This window comes from Gorilla gorilla, chromosome 23 (assembly GCF_029281585.2).
Source record: "Gorilla gorilla gorilla isolate KB3781 chromosome 23, NHGRI_mGorGor1-v2.1_pri, whole genome shotgun sequence".
Classification (NCBI taxonomy): Eukaryota; Metazoa; Chordata; class Mammalia; order Primates; family Hominidae; genus Gorilla; species Gorilla gorilla.
Window position 1 is genome coordinate 3,818,171 of NC_086018.1, and position 22,071 is coordinate 3,840,241.

Sequence of the window (22,071 nt, forward strand, 5' to 3'; positions counted from 1 at the left end):
TGGTGTGGGTCCTGTCCCTGAGGTTCTGTCCTACACCACCCTCATGCAACACCTACTACACACAGATGCACAGTGACTGTCAGAGATGCTTCATGTTTAAGGATGGGCCTCCGTGTCATAAACTTTTTTAAAGGGTATATAGAGATAGCCCATGAAATCCAAATCAAAGGTCCAGAGTTTTCAGCAAATTGTACCTACCTATTTGCCAACTTAACCTCCCCATAGAAAGCCAAAAGATTCATCCTGTGTCCAGTCTTTCACATTACAGTGTTTAAAGTACTTTTTTTAAATTTCTATTTCATTTTTTAACAAAATATTTAACAAAATATAGTATATCTCATGTGCCAGGTACTATTTGTAATATTTATAAACACTGATTTATTTAATCTTCACAGAGACTCATTTTACAGATTGGAAAACAGAGGCAGAGAGAAGTTAAGTAACTTTAATGTCACTTAGCTGGGAAGTATCAAAGGCTTGGCTGCTGGCTCCAGAGTCTGGACCTTTAACCACAGTGTTATGCTTTCCACGGGTAAAGTAACCTAAAAAGGCCCCTGGAATCAGTTACATGTGGTTGGAGACTAACTCTGTCATTGACTTACCAAATGCTTGATATTGGGCAATTTATCTAACCTCTCTCTGCATCAGTTTCTACATCTGCAGGAAGAGATGACAAGCCTGCCTGTTCTACAAGGTTGTTTTGGGGATTCAGTGGAGCATGATGAGAGCAAAGCAGTTGGCACCATGCTTGCACCTAGATAGTGCTCAATAAATATTGGCTACTGTTATCTTTATGATTGTGATCAATGTATGAATATTAAACAGTATTTCCAGGCTGAAGGAACTCTGAGGTACTCATATTGAGGAGTCAGTATTAGAGCTTAGCAGTGCTGCCCATTCAATAAGGAATATTGAGAGACCCACAGCCACTGAGACTGCAGAACCCTGCATTTAGGACAATTGTCCCACCCCACTGGAGGTCCCCACCTGCTCTGTTCTTGGATTTCATGAGGGACGTGAGAAAGGGACTGGAGGCCGACTCCATCTGCTTCCCTTCTCGGCACCAGTGCACTAAGGGACCAGGAAAAGAGGTGTTGGGGCTGTGTGGTTGTGTTTTCCTCCTGTGCAATGGAGGAAATTGGCTTTGGGGTTTTCTTTTCCTGTTTTCTCATGGAATCTCAAGATTTCTAGGAGCAACCCTGCCTACATGCAATCAGTCCCTGAGAGGATTGTGATGTCTAATTCCAGGGGAGGAGCAAATGCACGAGGATCTCATTGGGAAGGGTTAGGCTAGTGCTGTTCAGGGGGAATTGTGGTGGGCCTTTCTTTGGAGTCTTGGAAACTCTTGGACTGGGCCTCAGCAGGATACTAAAAGCAACACTAGCCTGAGAACTCAAAAGGGGCCCCGAGAGCCTCTGCTCCACACTGCTTGCTTTGCCAGCTGCCCCATTGCTGATGTCATACTGCCCTGAGAAAGCCACATGCCTCCTCTGGTTGAATCTCTCTGCTTTCTCTCCAGAAATGGGCTTCGCAGTCACAGCCATCTCCCGGACACCGGGGGTGACCTACAGCGACTCCTTTGACTTGCTGTGTATCATCAAACCCCACTACCCTGCCCAGGTCCCCGTGTCAGTGACATGGCGGTTCCAGCCGGTGGGCACGGTGGAGTTCCATGACTTGGTGACCTTCACCCGGGATGGAGGGGTCCAGTGGGGGGACAGGTCCTCCAGCTTCCGAACCCGAACTGCCACCGAGAAGGCTGAGTCCAGCAACAACGTCCGCCTAAGCATCAGCCGAGCCAGTGACACGGAAGCAGGCAAGTACCAGTGTGTGGCAGAGCTGTGGCGGAAGAACTACAACAACACCTGGACACAACTGGCGGAGAGGACCTCCAGCCTGCTGGTGATCAGGCTGCTGCAGCCAGGTGAGTGCTGAGGACCTGTGGGCTATGTGCCCATGCTGCCTGAGCAGACGTGAGGGAAAAAGAAAAGTGTGCATGGAGCCCTTAGCATCACTTCCCCCTTTCCCAGCTCTTCATTTAGAGACATTGCAAATCAATAGGAAGTTTTAAGAATCATGCAGTGGACACTTGTATTTCCTTTCCTTGATAGCCAGTTGTTGTCTGACGGCATTTGTTTTCTTCCTCTGTGTGTACGTTTGTTGTTGTTTTTGAGCCATTGGAGGCAAAGCTGTGGACATTGGGACACTTCCCCCTAAGTACTTCAGCATGTAACTCCTAAGAACCTACCCACCCACTGCACCATTATCACACCCTTGGGGTTTTACGTTAGTGTAGTCCTATCACCTACATTTCCCCAGTTGTCCCAATCATGCCCTTTATTTTTCCCTTTCAGATTAGGATCCAACCAGGGATCACACATCACATTTGTTATCCTGTCTCTTTAGACTCCTTTAATCTAGAACAATTACCTAACCTGTGTGTTTGCGTGTGTGTGTGTGTTTGTGTGTGTATGTGTGTGTCTGTAGACATGGACATTTGTGAAATGCACAGGCCAATTGTTTTAAAGAAAGCCCTTTTCTTTACTTAACCTCATCTCCTGTAATCCTCATACAATTATGTGGAAGTGATATCATTGTCTCCTGTTCATAGACAAGGAAATCCTGAGTAAAGAGGGAGGGTAATAGGCACCTATTGAGCATCTTCTTTGCATGAGGTGCTGAAGGTCAGTTATTCTATTAGAATTGCACAACAACCCCAGGAAAGATTTAAGTGACTAGCTTAAGGTCATGTACCTAGTGAATGGTGGAGCCAGGATTTGAACCCCGGTTGTCTTTCTCCCACAATGTTGCCTGCACCCAGGCCCTGTCCAGTTGTATGGGCCCTGAATTTGAGCTCCTTTCTCTATGGAGGCTGAGTCTGTCTCAAAGCAGATCATCAGGATGCATTAATTTGGGGAGCATTAGTCAGTAGGACTTTCTGCAAACACTCTCGCCTTCATCAGGCTCTTCCGCTGACATGCGGGAGGAGTTAAGTACATGCAGCTCTTATGGTTTTCCTCCATCTGTCCTTGTCTCCTGCCAGGTTAGAAGCTGGTGGAGGGTGGAGCCCAGGCGGTAGGCTCCTGTGTTCCTTCCCTCACCCAGCCTATGCCTCGGCTAGAACAGATACCTGTGCAGGCAAAGGCAAGGGTTTGACTTTGCAAAAATGGTTGGAACGTCTTGCCAAAGGGATTTTTCTGCCCACTAACAGCCATGGTTAGGGCCTGACCTGGTCTGCCCAACTACTTTAGGTGGCCACAATGTTGTTTTCATCAACATGAGGTTAAATAACGGTAACCTTTGGGTTTCTCCTTCACCTCTTCCAACCCCATAACAGAGTTCTGTTCTGTACCAGATTTGGAACAAGTGAGTTGTATAAATGATGAGACTGTTCCCTTGGCCAACAAGAGCCTAAACTTTGACTGACAAGAGGCTCAGGGAAGAGGCTGTTTTACTTAAGTGGATTTTCAGGTTAATGGAAGGTTAAGCAGAGACCCCATTTTATGTGAACCCTTGTTGTGGAAAATGTCGACGTACCTACTTGCCTGCGTTATTGAGTGGGACATTAGGATTGTAATTGCACCTTTTTTGGTCCCCTCTGGCTCTCAAAGTCAGTTTTCTGAGCAGCATTGCCCATCACATGGTTCTGCAGCTGTAGAAGGTAGAGGAGATGCTGACCTCAAGACCTTGTCTGACATTGCCTTTTTGAATCCATCCCTAGTATTTGCCTGTTTCTGGTACTACTTGGAATCTAAGACTGGAGTGCCTAAGGGAAGAATACAGAATGAGTTCATTGAAGGTTCTAATTATTTGGATTAATTTATGGTGTTACTAAAGGCAGACAGGGAAAAATATGTATGAAGTACCTCTTGGATGCCAGGTTTGTGCTTAGTGCTTTACTCATGTTTTCTTTTTTAAATTTATCCAACAACCTAATAGTGTAGGTGTTTGTATCCCTATTTTGCTAATGAGGAAACCAAGGCTCAAAGTGGTCAGGAATCTTGATGGAGGCAAGCCAGCTGGTTAAGGGGCAAAACTGAGATTTGAACTGAGATTGGAGCCCAGGTATCTCTGACTTCCATAGAGCAAACGTTTTCCTTTATACCATAATTGCCTCCTGGGTAAAGTAGCTGGAGGGTTGGGAGACCCCAGATCTGCTCTGAGGTTGTCTTTGTGTCTTGGGTGTCTCGAGTTGGTTTCTGTTGTGTTTTCACTATAAAATGAGAATGAACAGTGGTTGGCAGAGGAGACTTATGAGTATCACTGTACTTGGGCTGTTATGAGGCCTCTACTTAAAGGTGCACAGTAATATACTTTTATGGCCCTTTGGAGGCTAGGAAGAGCAAAGGTGGGTGCTTGAGGCCGTGCAGGACTCCCAGAGGGCAGCTGAGGCACCAGGAGAGTGCATCCCCTTAAGTGTTACTGTCTCTCCTCTATTAAATATTTATGCATTTAGCACTTAATATTTTCCAGAGAGCTTCATAAGAGTTTTTACTCTTTCCTGTATACTTTAGTGCTGGTGCATTCATTTTGGGGAAATAGAAGTGGAAAAATACATGAGAGCTGACTGTGTGCTGGAGACTGTTGGACACTTGGTGTATATTATCTCACTTAATCTTCACTGCAACCCTGGGAGGAACATATTGCTTTCCCATTTTATAAATGAAGTAACAGAGGCTCTGAGAGGTTCTCAGTTCCTCAAATTAAACACCTAGTGAGTGGGGGAAGTTGGGATTTGAATCCAGGTGTGCCTTGTTAAAAAGTACGTAGGGAGACTTTGACCTTTTTAAAGGCTATGCAATCAGAGATTCTTCTTTCTGCATTCAGTTAATGCTGTCCTTTACAGAATAATTTTCTCCTTGTAGATTGATGATGTGGAGGAGTTATGGCACTAGCGTTACTGGTAGTAACAACAGTAGCAGCTGATATTCACTGAGCATTTCTTGTAAACCACTGGGAATGCTTTACACATAATAACTTAGTTCCTTGTTTCTTAATCCATGCAGTGCTGTGAGGGGGACCGTTTTACCCAACTTCACAGATGAGGACACTGACACAGAAGTTACATAAATTGCCCAGTGTGCCATAGTAAGTGGCAGAGCCAGGATTCAAGTCCAGACAGGCAGTTTGGCTCCAGAGTCCAAGTTCCTAATTTTATTATTATATGTTCTAGACAAGTGCTTTTCTTCTCAGGAATCTTCTTTGGTACCGTAAGCTTGTATTTAATGTTTCCTCTCTCTGGTTAACCACTGCTGATTTCCTAATCCCCTTTAGCAAATCCTTAAATTTGTTTTTTGCTAGTTGGGGTCATAAGACACTGGTAGAGGTTCCTCAAGACACAGTTTGCTGATGGTGTAGAAGTTCTATCTTGTGCCTCTTTTAACTCCTGATTCTTCCAGCTTCTGCCACAAGGTGGCTCTAAGACCTGGGGATACCAGCGCTATCCTCTCTTCTTTTGCTCTCCCTGCGTACCTTGCCCCTTAAAACATAGATTCTTAGCCCTGCTCTGGTGTCTTCCATAGAAGTGTCCCCTGCTACCCCCGTTTTAAAGAATATTGTGTTAAATATTTGTATTCCATCAGAATCAAATAGGAACCCAGGGACTGTTGAGTCACTCATGCTGGTCCATTTACCATCAGCCTTCCGCTGCTGTGATATCATTTATCACAGCAAGCTTCTTTGTGGTCTGTGCCCCAGACTCGTCCCTGCTGATCCTGCCCCCATATCAGTATTCATCAGAATCTCTGGTTGGATGGCACAGTTGACTTGTGGGTCTGTTATTTGACCATGCCCTGTGTGTGCTTCCTGTTGCGTATGCACATCCCCAACAGAATCTTCAAGGAATGCCATCAGTGTCATGTTGCCATTGATCTAGCTTCGTCTGATCCCCATTGATCACATAGTGTGACCCCTCAAGGGGTGCTTAGGCAAGACTTTCAGCCAGTTCACATATTTGATTGTTAGCTCTTAATCAGTTTTCTCTTTTAATTGTAAAGCATAATTGCCTTGCTTCCTTCTGATTTTCTTTAGCTCAAAACGCCCTCCAATTACACATCCCTAAATACAGAAGCAGTAAGGGAAATGTCAGCACTCATTTTTCAAATGTTTACGACAATATCTTGGTTTGGCTATTAAAATTGACAAAGCCATAAACAAGCTCCCATGAGGACAGCCTCCAGTGGTGGAAAGCTGACTTGTCAGAGGGTGTATTCTGCTGGGATTTTACTGATGGGCACTCAGGATGAATATTTAATACCCTCTGGATGTTGCCAAATCGGTTTTCTTCTATTTCTTATTGCTGACCTGGCAGATTGGGATAGCAGAGGGCTTTTCTTTGACTTCCATGAGTCCAGAGCATGTGAACACTGGCTCCCCTTTCACATTCTGAGGGATGACTGCCCCATCCCTCAGAGGACTGGCCTCTGCCTTCTTTCAGGGGAGTCTGCGGTTCTCCTTCTTCCATCCCAGGTGGCTTCTGCCTGTTGTCTGTGCCAAGATAGAATGGGCATGAGTGCAAGAGCCCTAAGAGGAGAGCCCAGCCCCTCCCAGATGCCTCAGGCCTGTTGTCATGGTAACACCGGGGCACTTGTTATTGGCATCAACGAGCCAGGGTCACTGCCCTGCCTGCAGACAGGTAAGGCAGGGTAGGGCGCATCTGGGTAACCTTCATTAGCTATTTCCACCTGCAGACTCTTGCTGCTTTCCCCTTGCCCCTCCCTCCCTGTCACTCTGCATACATTGAGCACCTGCTAAGTGCCAGGTTGCCATGCTGGTGAGGCTGCTGAGATGGGTGTGTCACATTCCTGCCTTGCGGGCTCTGTGGGAGGCAGGAGGCCTAGGGACAGAGGAGAGCAGAAAAGCATTACAGGTGTGGAGGCAGAGCCAGCACAGGGCATGAACACGGGGCAGGGGGCAGGGGGCGTGAGGAGGGAATGGGGTAGGGGTGAGGGTGGGAGGTTGGGAAGGAGGAGTGGAGCATTTCAGGCTCAGAGAAGAGTGTGAATAAAGATAGTCATGGAGGGTGGGAGCAGCATGCTTATCTTGAGATGACTAAAGCATGAGGTCTGGGAGGGGTTCACCCCCAGGCAAGCTGGCAGGGATCAAGAAGTCCCTTTTGTACATGGGAGCATGGGGTGAGGGTGGGCATATGTAATTGCTAAAAGCAAGGACAGACCAGACGGCCTCGGTTTGAATCCCAGCTCTACCACTAAGCCAGCTGTGTGACCTTGGGCAAGTGTCTTCATAAAATTGGGAATAATATTTATTTCATAGGATTGGTGAGCACCAAATTGTTAATATCTATAAAGTGCTTAGAATAGTGCTGAGCACATAGGACCAGATGAAAGTTTGCTAAATAAATAAGCACATCCTAAACTCAGAAATTAGGACTTTAGCTCATACCCAGATCATATACTCCATTTTTGTAGTAATTTATAATATTCCCTTTACCCAGAAATGAAATTCATATACAATATAACATTCCTAATCATATCTTTAAAATTTGCTATACTGTCCTAGTTGTGGGATAAAGAAAGTATTTTTTTTTATAAAGTAGTTCATAGTAAAATAATGTGTTTCAATGTGTAAATGCTCAGGACAGCTATGCTAGGAGGCACAGTCACAGTCAACGCTGTCCCTAAATGCACACTAACAGTCACCGTATCAGACTTGGCACCATGAGCAGGACTGCCATCCTGACAGGGTTTCTGAAGTCCTGAGTAACTCTTGCTACAATTCTGAACAAAACAAAGGAAAATCCTCTCTTGACTGACCTGGCAAATATTAAAACCATGCAAAATAAAAGTATTGTGATTATAGTAAAATGAAAGTAGGTTCTAGGCTCAGAGGCATAATTTTTGCCCACATGAATGTCATTTGAAAGTCACACAGGACACGAGGCAGAGTTTTGTTGCATGGAGTTGTCTCAGATATGATTTTACATCTTTAATGGCTTTATTCCATTGAATATATACCCCTCCCCAAATCAATATGGCAACCAGAGACCTGCTTGCAATTAGCTGCCTTATTGAGAACTGCTGTCATGGGCTGTGGGGTGGGCAGCTGTGGGCAGTAGCATGCCCCATTTGCCATTTAGGGAAATCCCGTGGCTGTGGCTAGGCCGAGAGGGAGGGAGTGTCATATGCAGGCCAATTATAAGAGCCTGAGAAGGAGATCATTGAGGGCCCAAATAGGGAATGGTCATGTGGAGAGAGCAGGGAGCCAAGGGGTGTTAAGGACAGAGGGACTCAGGGGTAGTAACAGTTTGACTGGCAGGCGCCTGTGCCACTGGCTTCCCATGCAGCTCACCCCGCATTCTTTCCTTGTCTCTCATCTGACTTGCTTCTCTCCACTTGAAACATCTCTCCTGCCGCAGACACTGGCCGCCTCTATCTCTAGCATTACTGTCTGTTGTCTTTAATAAAGAGCAGTGTCTTCCTCCCTCAGTGCCCATCTCTTTGCACCTGCCACTCTGGCTGCTGCTCACACCACTGCACAGGAACCGCTTTCTCCAGACTTACCGGCAACCACCTCAACAGCACAGCTATTGCTTCTCAAACTTGAATGTGCATCAGAATCAATTGGAGGGCTCATGAGCCTGCAGGTTGCTGAGCCTTACTCGCAGTTTTTCTGACTTACCAGGTGCTGGCAAATTCCCAGGTGATGCTGATCTGCAGATCCATGGCATGCACCCTGAGGGCCACAGGTGGTCAGGATCAAGTACAAGCTGCAGGCCCCTTGCAGTGTGGCCGAAGCTTACCTTTCTAACCTCATCCACTACACCTGAGCACTTGCTCCTCCTTGAATAGAGTGCACAGGGTAGTTGTCATCTTTCTTCACTTGTCCCCTCTCTCTGGCGTGCCCTTTCACTCTCCTTCTCCACTTGTTTCTCAGGGCCTAGCTCAGAGGCCACATACCTTTTGAAATGTTCTCTTTTCTATCAAAATCAGAATTGCCCCCCCTTTTAAAAAGTAACCACATTTATTCAACTATTCATTGATTAGTTTAACAATGATTGGGTCAGAGTCCCTGCCCTGCATATGCTTAGAATTTTGTAAGAAAGAGAAGACTTTAAAAATTACCTTCGTTGTAAGGCAGCAGTAACAGCTATAGTGGAGCATAAGGGAATCCTTTATTGAACAAATAAATGAGTTTTGAGTGAGAAGAGCACGCACAGAGTGGAATCTGAAGGGAGGGTAGGCTGGCTGAGAAAGCTGCTGCTGGTCTCCGCTGTGGAGTTCTTCCCTCTTCCTGTTGTCTCACCTTGAAACCACCCTACCCTGGCTTGTAACAAACGCAACAGCCTCTCCTACCATACAAAACACAGATCTTCCAAGTTTTAATCACAAGCCTGGGAAGGAAACTCTCCAGCTGCAGAAAGAAAGGGCCACTCCCTCAAAGCAGGGCCTGGCCCCTGGGGGCTGCTGTGAAGGCAGCTGCTGGCGTGAGCTGGAGCAGCTCTCGGACCCTCTTCCTGTCTCTTGCTGGATTCTTTCTTCCTCCTGCCAATTCGCTGTTGGGGATTAACCAAGCCTCACTCTTTTCTTTCACGTCTGCATTTATGGCCTCTCAAAGCCCGTTCACTCACACGCCAAGTCCAGGGTTTCTCAGGCTTGAAGCTACTTGTGAATCACCTGGGGATCTTGTTAAAGTGCAGATTCTGACTTACTGGGTCTGGGGTGGGGCCTAAGAGTCTGCATTTCTAACAAGCTCCCAGTGCTGCTGGTCTGAGAACAGCACTTTGAGCAGGAAGATTACCACTTATGCTTGACAACTCCCAATCTAAGTGTTGAACTTTGAACTTGGGACAAGGCACAGAAACCAAAAAGGAATGAGAATATCTAAAATTCACTGGGTGTTTGTTATATACCAGGTTCTGTGCTAAACTCTTTTTATAGACAATTGCTTTTAGTCTGCACAAAACTCCTAATGGAGATAGAGACATTGTTCTTATTTTGCAGATGAAAACACCTGTGGTCTCTAAGTGGGCAGGGCTCTCCTAGCTCTGTGGAGGAAGGTGGTGCACGCAAGCTGTACACCACCCAGGGCAGGGCTCTGGCAGGACATGGGAGGGCTCCCTAATTATATGTGGAGATTCCAGTCTCCCCTGTGCCTCAGGAAAGGTCCTACCTGCCCTGGAGATGTGGGAGGAAATCCAGAGCATAGAATAGGAGCTGACCCCTTGCCCACCTGTCAGACATGCACCAAATTTAAAAAATGCCTCTCTTTCAAACTTCTCAACACTTCACAATATTTTGACACAGGAAGGAAAAAAAAAATGGAAATGCTTTGGAACATTTCTCTTCCTTGAATTCTTGTTCTCAGACCATGTGACTGAATAGAAGTTTACTCACAGGATTCCAGTTTAACATATGCAGTTACTATAGCAATTGAGGTTTCCTTAGTAACAGTTGCAAAAATAATCCAGTCCCAATTAATAATACATTTTAAACCTCTTTCTACTCCATGCTGAACAACCCAGTTTTTTTGGCCAAGTACCAGATAATTCAGGTGGTGTCATTTGCACTGATATAGATATCATTTGCATGTGGTGAATTGGGTTGGAAAAGAATGAAAAGGGAGCCGGTTGTTTCAAGTATTATAGGAATCCAATCTGAAAAGTCGACTGGCAAGTGAATGCAAATCTAACTTCCAGAGCTTGGGAGCTTAATGGTAAACCCTGTCCTGGATTCCTAGTGTGCCCTAGAGGACTTTCTGCATTTGAAGAAGGGAGAAGGCAGAAGATTGGACTTGCTAACAAAAAAGATGAACCCGGGAGGGTGGGGCCGTGGCACACAGGATTTCTCTCTAAGTGGTGCCTGATGTGTTCTTGATGGCGTGAGAAGGTCTGTGGGTTTGTGAATTCAACAAGTCTTCCTGGAGAGAATGTCTGATTCACCGCCGGGAGATGCTCCGCAGTGTTGCTCAGTCATGGCATTGGGAATTGGACTTTGCCACACCTTGGCTTGCTAAATCCTTCCATCTATTCAGAACATTTGTCTGTGTGTTACAGGGAGACCAAGTGGCAGTCTGTGGCTTTCACAAGTTTTGGTTCTGTGATGCATGGGACTCAATCAACCCTTGATGCTGCCAAACCAAGCTTAAGCCAGCTGGCAGGCCAGGGTCATGACCAGTGGGCTGGGTCCTGGGTCTGGATGCAGTTCCTGGGGTTGAGCTGGACTAAAGAGACAAGAGTCTGACCAGCAGAGTGCTGGAGCCTGGCCAGGCATCCCTGCCCTGCCCCTGCCCCTGCCCTCCACACAAGCTCGGTTGGAGGAGGCCTAGGTTGCTGTCCCTGGGTGGAATCTGCACCTTGCCCCTGCTTTCTTTCTCAGCTGGGAAGTGGTTTGGTCCCTGTGGCAGAAAAACTAAGTGTGAAGAGAGTGGTGGAGGTGGAACAATGCTTGTGCTATTAGTTCCCTAAGAGGAACTTAGAATTGTGTTTTTTTTTTTTTTTTTTTTCATTTTTAGTAGCATGAGAGGCGTGGGTGGGGGGATGCAGAGCCAAGGTTAATGATGATAGGGTGGGTGAGATCTCAAATCACCTTCCTAAGATGGATTTCATTAGACCTTGGCTTCTTGCCACTGGCAAGGTGAACATCGTCATTAATTAGCTGCTGGGGAGGCGCTCCACAGGCTGCCCTCTTGTCTGTTTTTGGAGCGGGACAGTGAGGAGAAGGGAGGATTGCAGTTGGCTTTGCCTTGGCCCGTGGTTTACTGTCTTCTCAGCCTTCTCTCTCACTCCCCTAGAGGAAGCCGCCTCTCCCCGCCCCCGCAGCATGCTCTAATTACCTGTTGCCGTGTTTCTCCAGTGTGCTCTCATTCGCTCACCCACTCATTCACCTATTTCAGCAAACACTGATCAAATGCTTTCCTGGCCCAGGTGTTGTGCTAGGCTCTGGGGGTGCAGCGATAAGAATGTCCGCTAGGCCTTCCGCCCCATGAGGGCTGGGACTCTGGCTTACTCTTCAGGGCATCCCCAGCACTTAGCATCCTGTGGGAAACTGAGTGGGCACTCCGTAAATACTGGTTGATTGAGTGGAAAGAGCTTGATCCCTGCCCTGCGGGAGCTCACCATCTAGGATATGGGAGAGAGATGTGAGGACACACAGCCCAAAGATATATAGAGGGTGCTGAGGAAGGGTATGGAGCCCAGGGGGATGGGAATGAGGGATAAGTGGAGAGAAGGGTGAGGGTGGGAGGTGGCAGAAGGAGACAGGCAGAGAGGACAGCAAGGGCAAAGGCCAGCACTCAGGGAAACTGCACCAGGGGCGTGCGCCTGTGGAGGGTGCCTGAGGGTGAGTCGTGAGAGATGAGTCAGGACACTTGGATGAAGGCCAGATCCTGAAGGGACTTTGTGCTGTGAAAAGGAATTGTTTCTCTCTAGCCCGTAAGTAGTTCAGAGCCATTAAACTTTTCAAGCAGAGACCTGATATAGCTAGATTTGTACTTCAGCAGGATCACCCTCAGAGGCCCTGTGATGGTGGGCTGTGCAGGCAGTGGATAGGGGAGAGATGGTGAAGGCCTAAGCCAGGCACATGGCAAGGAGGAGACAGGGAAGAATATTTAGCGGTGGCCTGGGCTCCGTGCTGCCTTCCTCACACTGAAGCCAGTCGGTGTTAAATCCCCCAGGAACTGTGCTGGAAGAAAACTGACTCAGAGCCTCAAGGTGGATGGGCCACGTTTCTGGGAGTCTGTGGTGATTCCTGTGTTCCCCTTTCCTTTGCAGTGACAAAGCTGCAGGTGAGCAAATCGAAGAGGACCCTCACCCTGGTGGAAAACAAGCCCATTCAGCTGAACTGCTCAGTCAAGTCTCAGACCAGCCAGAACTCCCACTTTGCGGTGCTCTGGTACGTCCACAAGCCCTCAGATGCCAACGGCAAGCTTATCCTGAAGACCGCCCACAACTCCGCCTTCGAATACGGTACTTACGCGGAGGAGGAGGGCCTGAGAGCCAGGCTTCAGTTTGAGAGGCATGTGTCGGGGAGCCTGTTCAGCCTCACCGTCCAGAGAGCCGAGGTCAGCGACAGCGGCAGCTACTACTGCCACTTGGAGGAGTGGCTGCTGAGCCCCAACTATGCCTGGTACAAGCTGGCAGAGGAGGTTTCTGGGCGCACAGAAGTCACTGTGAAACAGCCAGGTAAGGCCGCAGGGCACGGCTGTCCTGGGCCAGTGGGTTTAGTGCAGAGACTGCCTGGGGGTGGGTGGGGCCCTGTGGGGCTGCTGTGGAGAGACTGTCTGCAAGGTGCATGCTGAGTGTGGGTGCAGGTACACAGACCATCACCCTAGCACACTGCAATCCCATCCATTTTACCTGCAGTGGGTCCTGATGCTGACGGCAGACTCATGGAAGCATCCTTGACCCTGTTTCTGTGGATAGCATCTTCACCAAGGAGCAGGGCAGCTGTGGTTAGCAAAATGTGGCAAGGCAGGGTTCATGGCAGCTCCTGAATCTTCTTCTGGGTTTGCAGCTTGCACCCTGAATCTTGGGCTGACACCAGCTCCACACTCAGAGTTCCTACCTAGAAGGCATTTTCTGGTCTTATGCATCTGCATCCCCCTTCTTCCTTAGCTCCCAGCCCAGCCCAGACAAGCCTTTCCTGTCTCCAAACTGAATCATTCCTCCTCTGGCCCTTCCTCTACCCCATGGTGTAGCCCTTATTCCTCTCCCTCACAGGTGGCACTCAACCTCTGCCAGAATGCTTCCAGGGAGGTAGAGCTACTCACTCTGCAAGCCTCAGTTCCACTTTTGGGCAGCTCCAATTGTTGAAAAGTTCACTTTCCTGTAATTTCCCTTTTGAGATCTGCCCATGGAAAAACCAAAGAGAAGTCTGCGTCATTTCCTTTCAAATACATGAAATGTATGCCCCTTCTCTGTTAAAAATCTCTAGTTCTTTCAACTTCTCACATAGTGTAGCCTTAAGGGCCTCTCCATCCCTCATTCTCACATCCCTACAATTCGTTGTTGTCTCTGCCTGTCCTTCCTGATGGGCCATGGAGGGTGCTGTGTTGCCACTCTTAGCCTTGCTAAGAGTGACAATTCTGGCAGGCTGCAGACCATGTGTGGACCTTGATCTGAGGGCTTAGAGGCTTCGGCCTGCCAGCCCTGTGGGGGCACCCACCCTATCTCATCTCACTGAATGGGGCAGAGCAGGTGAGGGCATGATAGACTGATGGGCCTCATCCCCCTACTTCCCTTGCCTGGGGTCCTCGGTCAGCCTGTCTGCTCAGACCCCTGAAACTGGGGGTTGAGGAAGGACCCTCCTGGATCACGTGACTCCGTTCAGTCCAGGTGACCAGGGTCCTTGGAGTAACAGCTCCTAGAGCCCAGCCTATAGCCCTGAAAGTTGGGGAGAGGGCCTGTTAGGAGAAGCATCCCCTGCCTTGGGGTTGTAGAGGTGATCTAGGCTCCTCAGACATTGTGGGGCCTCAGATGCTTACATCTCCAGCTCCTCCTGGCATAGGCATCTGGCTGCAGCCCAACTCTGTGGCCCCATCTCCCAGGGAACCTTTGGTCTAATCTGCCTCCCGCTGAAACCCAGCCTCATTCAGCCCCACCGAGGCTTTCAGAGTTCAGGTCTCTCATTCAGGGTTTGAGACCCCACCGGGCTCAGAGAGACCTGCAGCCTGCAGCGGTCCCAGATCACACAGCCCCAGGGATGGGACCAGGAGCCAGCCCACATCCCACCTGCAGCAGTTCCTGTGCCTTTAAAGCCTCCCTCCTCCCTGCCCCGCCCCCAGGCCACTGGGGGAGGGAAGGAGGAGCTGGGTCACAGCAGGGAATCTTAGCTTGGTTTTGGTGTGCTGCTGGACGACCAGACCGGGCGTCGGGTGAGCCCAGAAGTGAGAGCAGTTGGCTGCGCCCCAGTGCTGTGTGACCCAGAGGCGCCACTCACCCTCTCTGAGCTGGTGGACATCATAGGTGGGGAAGCTCAGGTCAGGGCACTCCCATGAGTGTCTGGAGTCCTGAGTCCCATTCTCAACTCTGCCATATGCTTGCTGCGCTCTAGAGGAGTTCCTCTTCCTCTCCGAGCCTCGGTTTGTGTACCCGTGCAGTGGGAGTGAGTTGCACTTTGGGGTGAAGGGGGCAAGACTTGTGTGGGCGCATCCTGCAAAGGGATCCCACAGAAGGGGAGAGCCCTGGGTTCTTTATCCGACTGGGTCTGGGCTGGGGGGGGCTCTGTTTCTTGGCTGATGAGTTTACGTGAGTTTGAGTGAGGTATGTGGGTGGGTGAAGGAGGGCTGGGGGGAGTCACCTGACTTGTGCGAAGAAGCTCTTGAGAGAGCCGTGGCTTCTTGGAATTAAGAGGAAAGAGTGCAGCATGAACAAACAGGCCCTGGAGGATCTGGCAGCCCTCAGTGGGGGTGGGGGGCCAGCTCTGGAGTACAGCCAGAGCTGTGATGGGGTTGGGGGACCGTGTGTCCTTGGGCCATGCTTGCCTCGCTCCTGGGTTCTGTTTGTGGCTGTGGATTGGTGTGGGGCAGGGCCAGTTGTGCGAGAGGTCATTGCCCAACTCCAGGGGGCACCTGCTACCTCTCAGCTATATATATAGGGATATATATAGTTCTTTCGACAGGTTTCCAGCAGGTAGTGGTTATTAAATCTTACTGAAGGGGTGTTTTTTCTGATTCTCAACTCTGTGCCGCAAGGGTGGAAACTGTGAGAGACAGATTCCATCTCCACATCTGGGTAGTAAGCATCCAGTCCAGGGGTGTAGACGGCCCTGGGGAAGCAGCCAGAGATCTGTACATTCTCATATCCAGGGATAGCGACTCCAGGCTGGGGGCTGGCAGGGTAAGGGGTGGGTGGGTCCTGGGCTCACCCGCAGGTCTGCAGACTTCCTGGAGCCAGCTGACCTTGGTAAATCCCTTTTGTCTAAGCTTCAGTTTCCTGCCTGTGAATGGGGTTGGGGCTGTGCTCTGGTTTCACCTTTGTGGCTCTGGGGTTGTGGTGACAAAGCCATCAAGCTGGGTTGAAGGATTAACCAGGAAACCTCAGACTGGCTGCCGTGTCTACCTCTTCCTCCTACTCCTCTCTCTGCTGCATCCTGGGAAGCTGCTCTGCTCAGCCTAGATGAGGCTCAGTTGTGTGTGTGTGCACGTGCTTGCACGTGTGTTGGAAGTGGGTGGTATTGATACCAGAGTCAGTGTCTCCGGGTGAGTGAGGCTTGCACATTTCTCGGGAAAGGGAACTCACTACCTTATGTGCCCAGGACAAGAGCTGTGGGGTCTGGAGAAGACTTCTAGGCCAGCCCCTGCAGTCTTTCCTCAGGTGACATGGCTTCCCCAGACCCACTTACCCCTAGGTGCCCTCTCTGCATTCAGGGGGTAGAAGGCTGACTGGGACAGAATGTGACACACTCAGCATGTGAGGAAATGCCTCCTTCATTCTGTAGGCCCTACGTCTATTAACATGTCCTTTGATAAAGTGCCTCCCCTCCTGTCTCCCCTCTCTGGAATCCTCAGCTGCTGCCAGGCTTCAGCTGTGCCCTATTGAAGGCAGCTCTGTCTCCCTACTTTCCCCAGCCCAGGGTTTTCCTTTTGGGGTCAGCTGCAGGGATCTGGGCCATCCTTTACCCACTCAGACTTTCTTCCTGCCCACCTGCTGCTGTGAATCCTGTATGTCATATATATGTGTGTATATATATACATATAATTATTATATTTATGTAATTTATATAATATAATATATAAATATATATAGTATTATATATAAAATTATACTTTAAGTTCTAGGGTACATGTGCACAACGTACAGGTTTGTTACATATGTATACATGTGCCGTGTTGGTGTGCTGCACCCATTAACTTGTCATTTACATTAGGTATATCTCCTAATGCTATCCCTCTCCCCTCCCCTCACCCCACGACAGGCCCCAGTGTGTGATGTTCCCCTTCCTGTGTCCAAGTGTTCTCATTGTTCAATTCCAACCTATGAGTGAGAACATGCATGTCTTATATGCTCTCAGGCAGAGAGGAAACTGCTGAGCAGGGCAGGGGACAGAGCCCTGTGGCTCTCCACTTTAGACCCCTGCCAGCTGACTGCCATGGAATGCAGCCACTTAGCAGGGCCAAATCCCCTGATGTTCCTGTTGGCTGTCTAGCCTTCAGGGACAGGTCATGGGGCCTTGGTTCCTGCCCTGTCATCTTCCCAGTCACCCTGATCTTCAGGGGGAGGAATAGCCTGAGAAAGGGCTTGTTCATAGCACCTCCATCCTAGGGCTATTGAGGATCTCACAGTTGTGTGTCTGGTGGGTTCTGTCCAGAGCCCGTTTGAGAGCAGTGGATGACAGGACAGGCCTATGTGACCCAGGCAGGCAGCAATATTGGGTCAGCCTTCCTGTCCCCTTCTGTCAGCTTGGGGCAGCCTGGAAGGATGATTGTGGGGTAGGTGTTATGGGCACGAAATAGACCTCAGGTGGAGGCTGCAGGGGCTCTCCGGCACTGTAGACACAGCAGGCCAGGATCAGGGGAGGGAGCCATGACTCAGGGAGACTCTGGCCCATATCCTTGGCAGATGAGGGCCACAGGGGAGTGGGCAGCACTGTCCAAAGTCCCCTGGGCTGGGTCCGCAGCTGTTCCTGGCTCAGACTTCTTGGTGGGCTGGTCAGAAACATGCAGTAACTTGGGGCAGTTACTAGGTAGCCAAGTCTGCACTGCTGGGCTCTGTGAGCTTGGGCCAGCTCAGGCCCTCTCTGGGCCCTGCCTTTCTGGGCCGTTCAGGTGGTTCCTTGGGTCTGGGGTGCTAATGTTTCTGGATGGGCAGCAGAACCAGTCTGTGCTCAGGGCCCCAGGCCATGTTCCCGGAACACACTTTTAGCATTGACAGCAGCGTGTGGTGAGGCCCCTTAGTCTGGGTTCTGGTCTAGTGACAGGGGCACCACTACTCTACCACCTCCAGAGCCATCTCTGGGACACTGGCTGTGAGTTCAGATGTTCTGAACAGGGACAGGGAGAGCCAGAGGGACCCAGCCTGGGGCTCACTGGAGGGGCTCGTGGGCAGACAGTGCCCTTTGGAGGGAACTGAGTCTGAAAGGAAGGAAACCCTTTCCCTGGCTCATAGCACCTGCCATCCAGGGCCCTGCCAGGGCTGCGTGAACTTTAGTCATGTGGTGACAGGCCGAGTCACCGTCCCAAGTCACTGTGTGCCTCCTTGCTGCTGTGACATCAGCTTCCCTATCCTCCCAGCCAGGCTGGATCTCTGTGAGAGGCCTGCCTGTCCTGCACCCTGTGCGGATGCCTCCCACTGTCCACCAGGGCTGCTGGGCACCCCCTGGCTGGTCTCTTGGACTAGGTAAGCTCATGGGTCCTCTGGCCGCTCCTGCTCTTTCCCTGCCTCTGCTCCTCCTCGGAGGTGGCCACCCCCAGATCCCACTCCCAATTCGGAGGCCCCCTGAGGAGTGCTGCAGGGGGCCGCAGGCGTGGCTCTGACCCACTCTGGAGAGTGGGGGGGCCCAGCCAGTTCTGTGGCTGGGACTTTCCCAGGCAGACAAGTCTGTCTCTTCCTCCCCAGCGGGTGCAGCCCAGAACTGTCTTCTGAGGAAGAGGTGCTCTCCTGGGCCCCCACTGTCCCCAGGCCTCAGGTAAGCCCATCAGGGTCACAAGGAAGGGGTTCTGGGTTTGAGGCCAACCACGGCAGCTGACCTACTTTCTAGCCTCAGTTTCCCCTAGTGTGTGCAGCTCTCACACTGTTTGGGTGAGAACCCGGCCTCTGGGCTTGGACATTCTTTCAGTGAGTTTTGAGGGTGGAGGGATGGGAAATGGAAGCCCAGGACCTCAGCAGGGTGTCTTCCTCCGAGCCGGGGGCATCTGCCTATGGGAGGCTGGGCCCACCCTCCCTTGCTGACCTGCCCTGGGAGGAAGGGACAGGGCCCAGCACTGCCTACTCCCCTCCCTGTTCTTCCCAGCAGTCTAAGCCTGGCTGGGTGCCCCCTGCTCCTCCAGGTGCCTACTTGGGCCTTTGGGTAGACAGATTAACAGACAGGGGAGGCTGGGTCATGGTTGGACCACCCCAGGACCCTGACCGGGGGCTCAGCTCATGACCCTGAGCCTGGGAGAGATGAGGCCATGCCCTCCAGGGCACTCAGCATGACCCGGCCCAGTGGACGGGACTGGGTAGCTTCCTTGGTGCAGGGGGCTGTCATGCTAGGACAGGGTCACTCACCAGGCCAGGCCCCTGCCCCATGACTTGTGGTGGAAATGTCCTTTTGTTTTTGTTTTTTGCTTTTGTTTTTTTGAGACGGAGTTTTCCTCTTGTTGCCCAGGCTGCAGTGCAGTGGTGCAATCTTGCCTCACTGCAACCTCCACCTCCCGGGTTCAAGCAATTCTCCTGCCTCAGCTGGAGTAGCTGGGATTACAGGCACCTGCCACCATGCCTGGCTAACTTTTTGTATTTTTAGTGGAGATGGGGGTTTCACCATGTTGTCCAGGCTGGTCTCCAACTCTTCACCTCAGGTGATCCACCTGCCTCTACCTCCCACAGTGCTGGGATTATAGGCGTGAGCCACTGCACCCGGCCATGTGATGGGAATGTTCTGTTTCCATAATAGATGCTGCATATTGCTGGCCCAGCTCCTGAGGCTCTTTGGACCTCCAGGAATCGGTGTCTCTATCAGGGACCCTTAATCCTGACCTGGACTCCCGGCTGGGACCCAGGGTGTTGGAGTGGCAAGAGCACTGTCAGGACTGGTGAAGGGTGTGAGCTGTCCAACGGGGCAAGGAGGAGGCAGGGCCTGTTCTGTAGTTGGACAGACAGAGCCCTCTAGCTGCTTTCTGGAAGACTGAAGGGAAGGCGATGTTGGAGGGAGGGAGTGCAGGCAGCGGCTGTGAGGGAGTTCAGGTCAGAAACAGGTGGCACCTGGATTCACGCTGTGGTGGTCACGGTGGGGATGAGGGGCTGCTTTGGATTGTGCTGGGGATGTGGGGTGGTGTGCTGCTGCATGACTACTGCCAGGTCTCTCTGCTCTTGGTGTCTGCATCCAGGGCTGGGAGGGGGTCAAATGTATCACACTATCGGCCCCAGGCCCACCAAGCCTGGGGAGGTGGCCACACTTCCACGATGGCATCTGGATGTTCCCTGTGTGTGGGGAGGGCACAAGGACTCCACTCGTAGACCACCTCTTGGACAGTGTGTCTGCCTCTGAGGTCAGACGCTCTGCACTGGGACAGGGTGGAGTGGAGGGAAACCCAGCTTGGGGCTGATTGGAGGGGCTTGCTGGCAGACACCTCCCTTTGTGGGAAACTGACTGTGGGAGAGGGGAACTCCAACCTCTGTCACCACATCTCTCTTCCCTGTTGTCACACCTGTCACCTGATGCCATAGCCATGAGACTTCCCAAGGGTCACTGCTGCCACTCACTGCACAGCCTGGAAGGGAGTCCACAGGGGACATAGAGTGAGCAAGAGACCTGTGCCACTCAGGCCTCCTGGGGGTGTCCCCAGTGCAGCCATGATGATAATCACAGCTACCATTCACCAAGTCCTGCCCACAGTCTAACCTACTCTATTCACAACACTCCCAGCAGCAAGGCAAGTGAGGTGCTGCCGTCATCCAGGCTGGACAGTTCAGTGATTTGCCTGAGGCCCCACAGCAGGTGAGTGGCAAGTCCAGCGTCAGAGCAGGGCAGGCTGGCAGTGCCCCCTGAGCCCCCTTTGCCATGCTTACCACGTGCACATCCTGGGCTTCTGCAGGAATGCCCTGTCCCCTACCTGCCCTGCTCCATGCAAAACCCTCTTTGAGCTGTGCCTGGGAGACGTGCTGAGAGAATTCATGGAAACAAATGTGTTACTGACAGCCTCTTTGCCTCCAGAGTTCAACTGGAGACAGAGAAACCAGCCAGAGGCAGAGGGAGGTAACACGGAGTCCCCCAGAAAGGTCTGGGCTGCGCGTGCTTCAGGTAACCTCCCTTGACCTTCAGGAGAACGAGAAGGCTGCCTGATCAGAGAGTCTCTGAAGAAGATCCTGTGGCTACAGGCTTCAGCAGAGTGTGAGGGAGACCCCAGTTATTTCCTCAGGTGTTTCCACCAAATCCTCCTGTCTTTCATGGCCAACACCCCAGGCAAGGCTTGGGGTCCCCGTCTGCTGCTGGACGGTAAGTCCTGGCCCCGTGGCAGCGAATCTGTGGGGTGTTCTGATTGTGGGCACTATGGAAGCTAAACCCCATGCTCCAGGTGGGGTGGAGGGTCTTCAGAGGACTCCTGGACAGTGCCAGGCTCTAGACTGAGGTGGGGGACACAGGAGAAACCAGGCCAGGCCCATCCCTACTGGAGTTTCTCCCTAAGCAGTGGAGGCTCAGCCACTGTGAGGAGGTAGGCAAGGCCCTGCAGAAAGAGGGGTGAGGAAATCTGGGGGCTCCCAGGAAGGGTCGCTGCTGGAGATGGGGTTCTTACCAGGATGGGCTCTGAAGATAAGCAGGGAGGATTTGGGAGGGCAGAGATGAGGCCCAGAGCTTCTGGCAGAGAGCATGGCCTGCGCAAAGGTCTGGGGGCCGGACAGCCTGTACGTATTCTGGGAAGCAGGAAGGAGACACAGGCCTTGTGTTTCTGAGCCCCGACTTTAGACTGTGCCCTGTTGGGGAGGGGCCAGGGAATGTCTGAGGCTGGGCCTGACCCTGCTCCTTACCCCGTGGGAGCAGCAGAGCCATGAAGAAGAAGTTAGTGGTGCTGGGCCTGCTGGCCGTGGTCCTGGTGCTGTTCATTGTCGTCCTCTGTCTCTGGCTGCCCTCAGCCTCCAAGGAACCTGACAACCATGTGTATACCAGGGCTGCCGTGGCTGCGGATGCCAAGCAGTGCTCGGAGACTGGGAGGTGAGTGGGGCAGGGCATGGGACATGGGCCCTGAAAACTGGGCAAGTGGACCAGAGCAATACCTTCACCCCTCTGAGACTCAGTTTCCCCACATGTAAGCTTTGCTTGGACTCTCTCAGTAGCCTTTGGGAAGGGGACGGTGACTCCGAGAGCATGATGTGGGTCTCCTAGAGCCAAACAGGGCCCCTTTTCTCAGTTCTAAGAGTCTCTGTCTCTTTGGATAAACTCCACTGTTTTGTTGTTTGGTGGCTATTTTTACTTATTTCTT

The 22,071-nt window shown here is 51.0% G+C and overlaps 1 protein-coding gene across 1 annotated transcript in view; it reads left to right on the forward strand.

Annotated features, from left to right (window-relative positions):
- The window catches only part of LOC129529647 (immunoglobulin superfamily member 3-like), a 39,421-nt gene extending 17,617 nt beyond the window's left edge, over positions 1-21,804 (forward strand). The window contains 4 exon segments of the mRNA XM_055375384.1: positions 1,520-1,924; positions 12,728-13,138; positions 18,512-18,581; positions 21,725-21,804. Of these exon segments, the coding sequence (XP_055231359.1) occupies positions 1,520-1,924; positions 12,728-13,138; positions 18,512-18,581; positions 21,725-21,740 (902 nt within the window). The 3' untranslated portion in view covers positions 21,741-21,804.
- Positions 21,805-22,071: the final 267 nt, after the last annotated feature.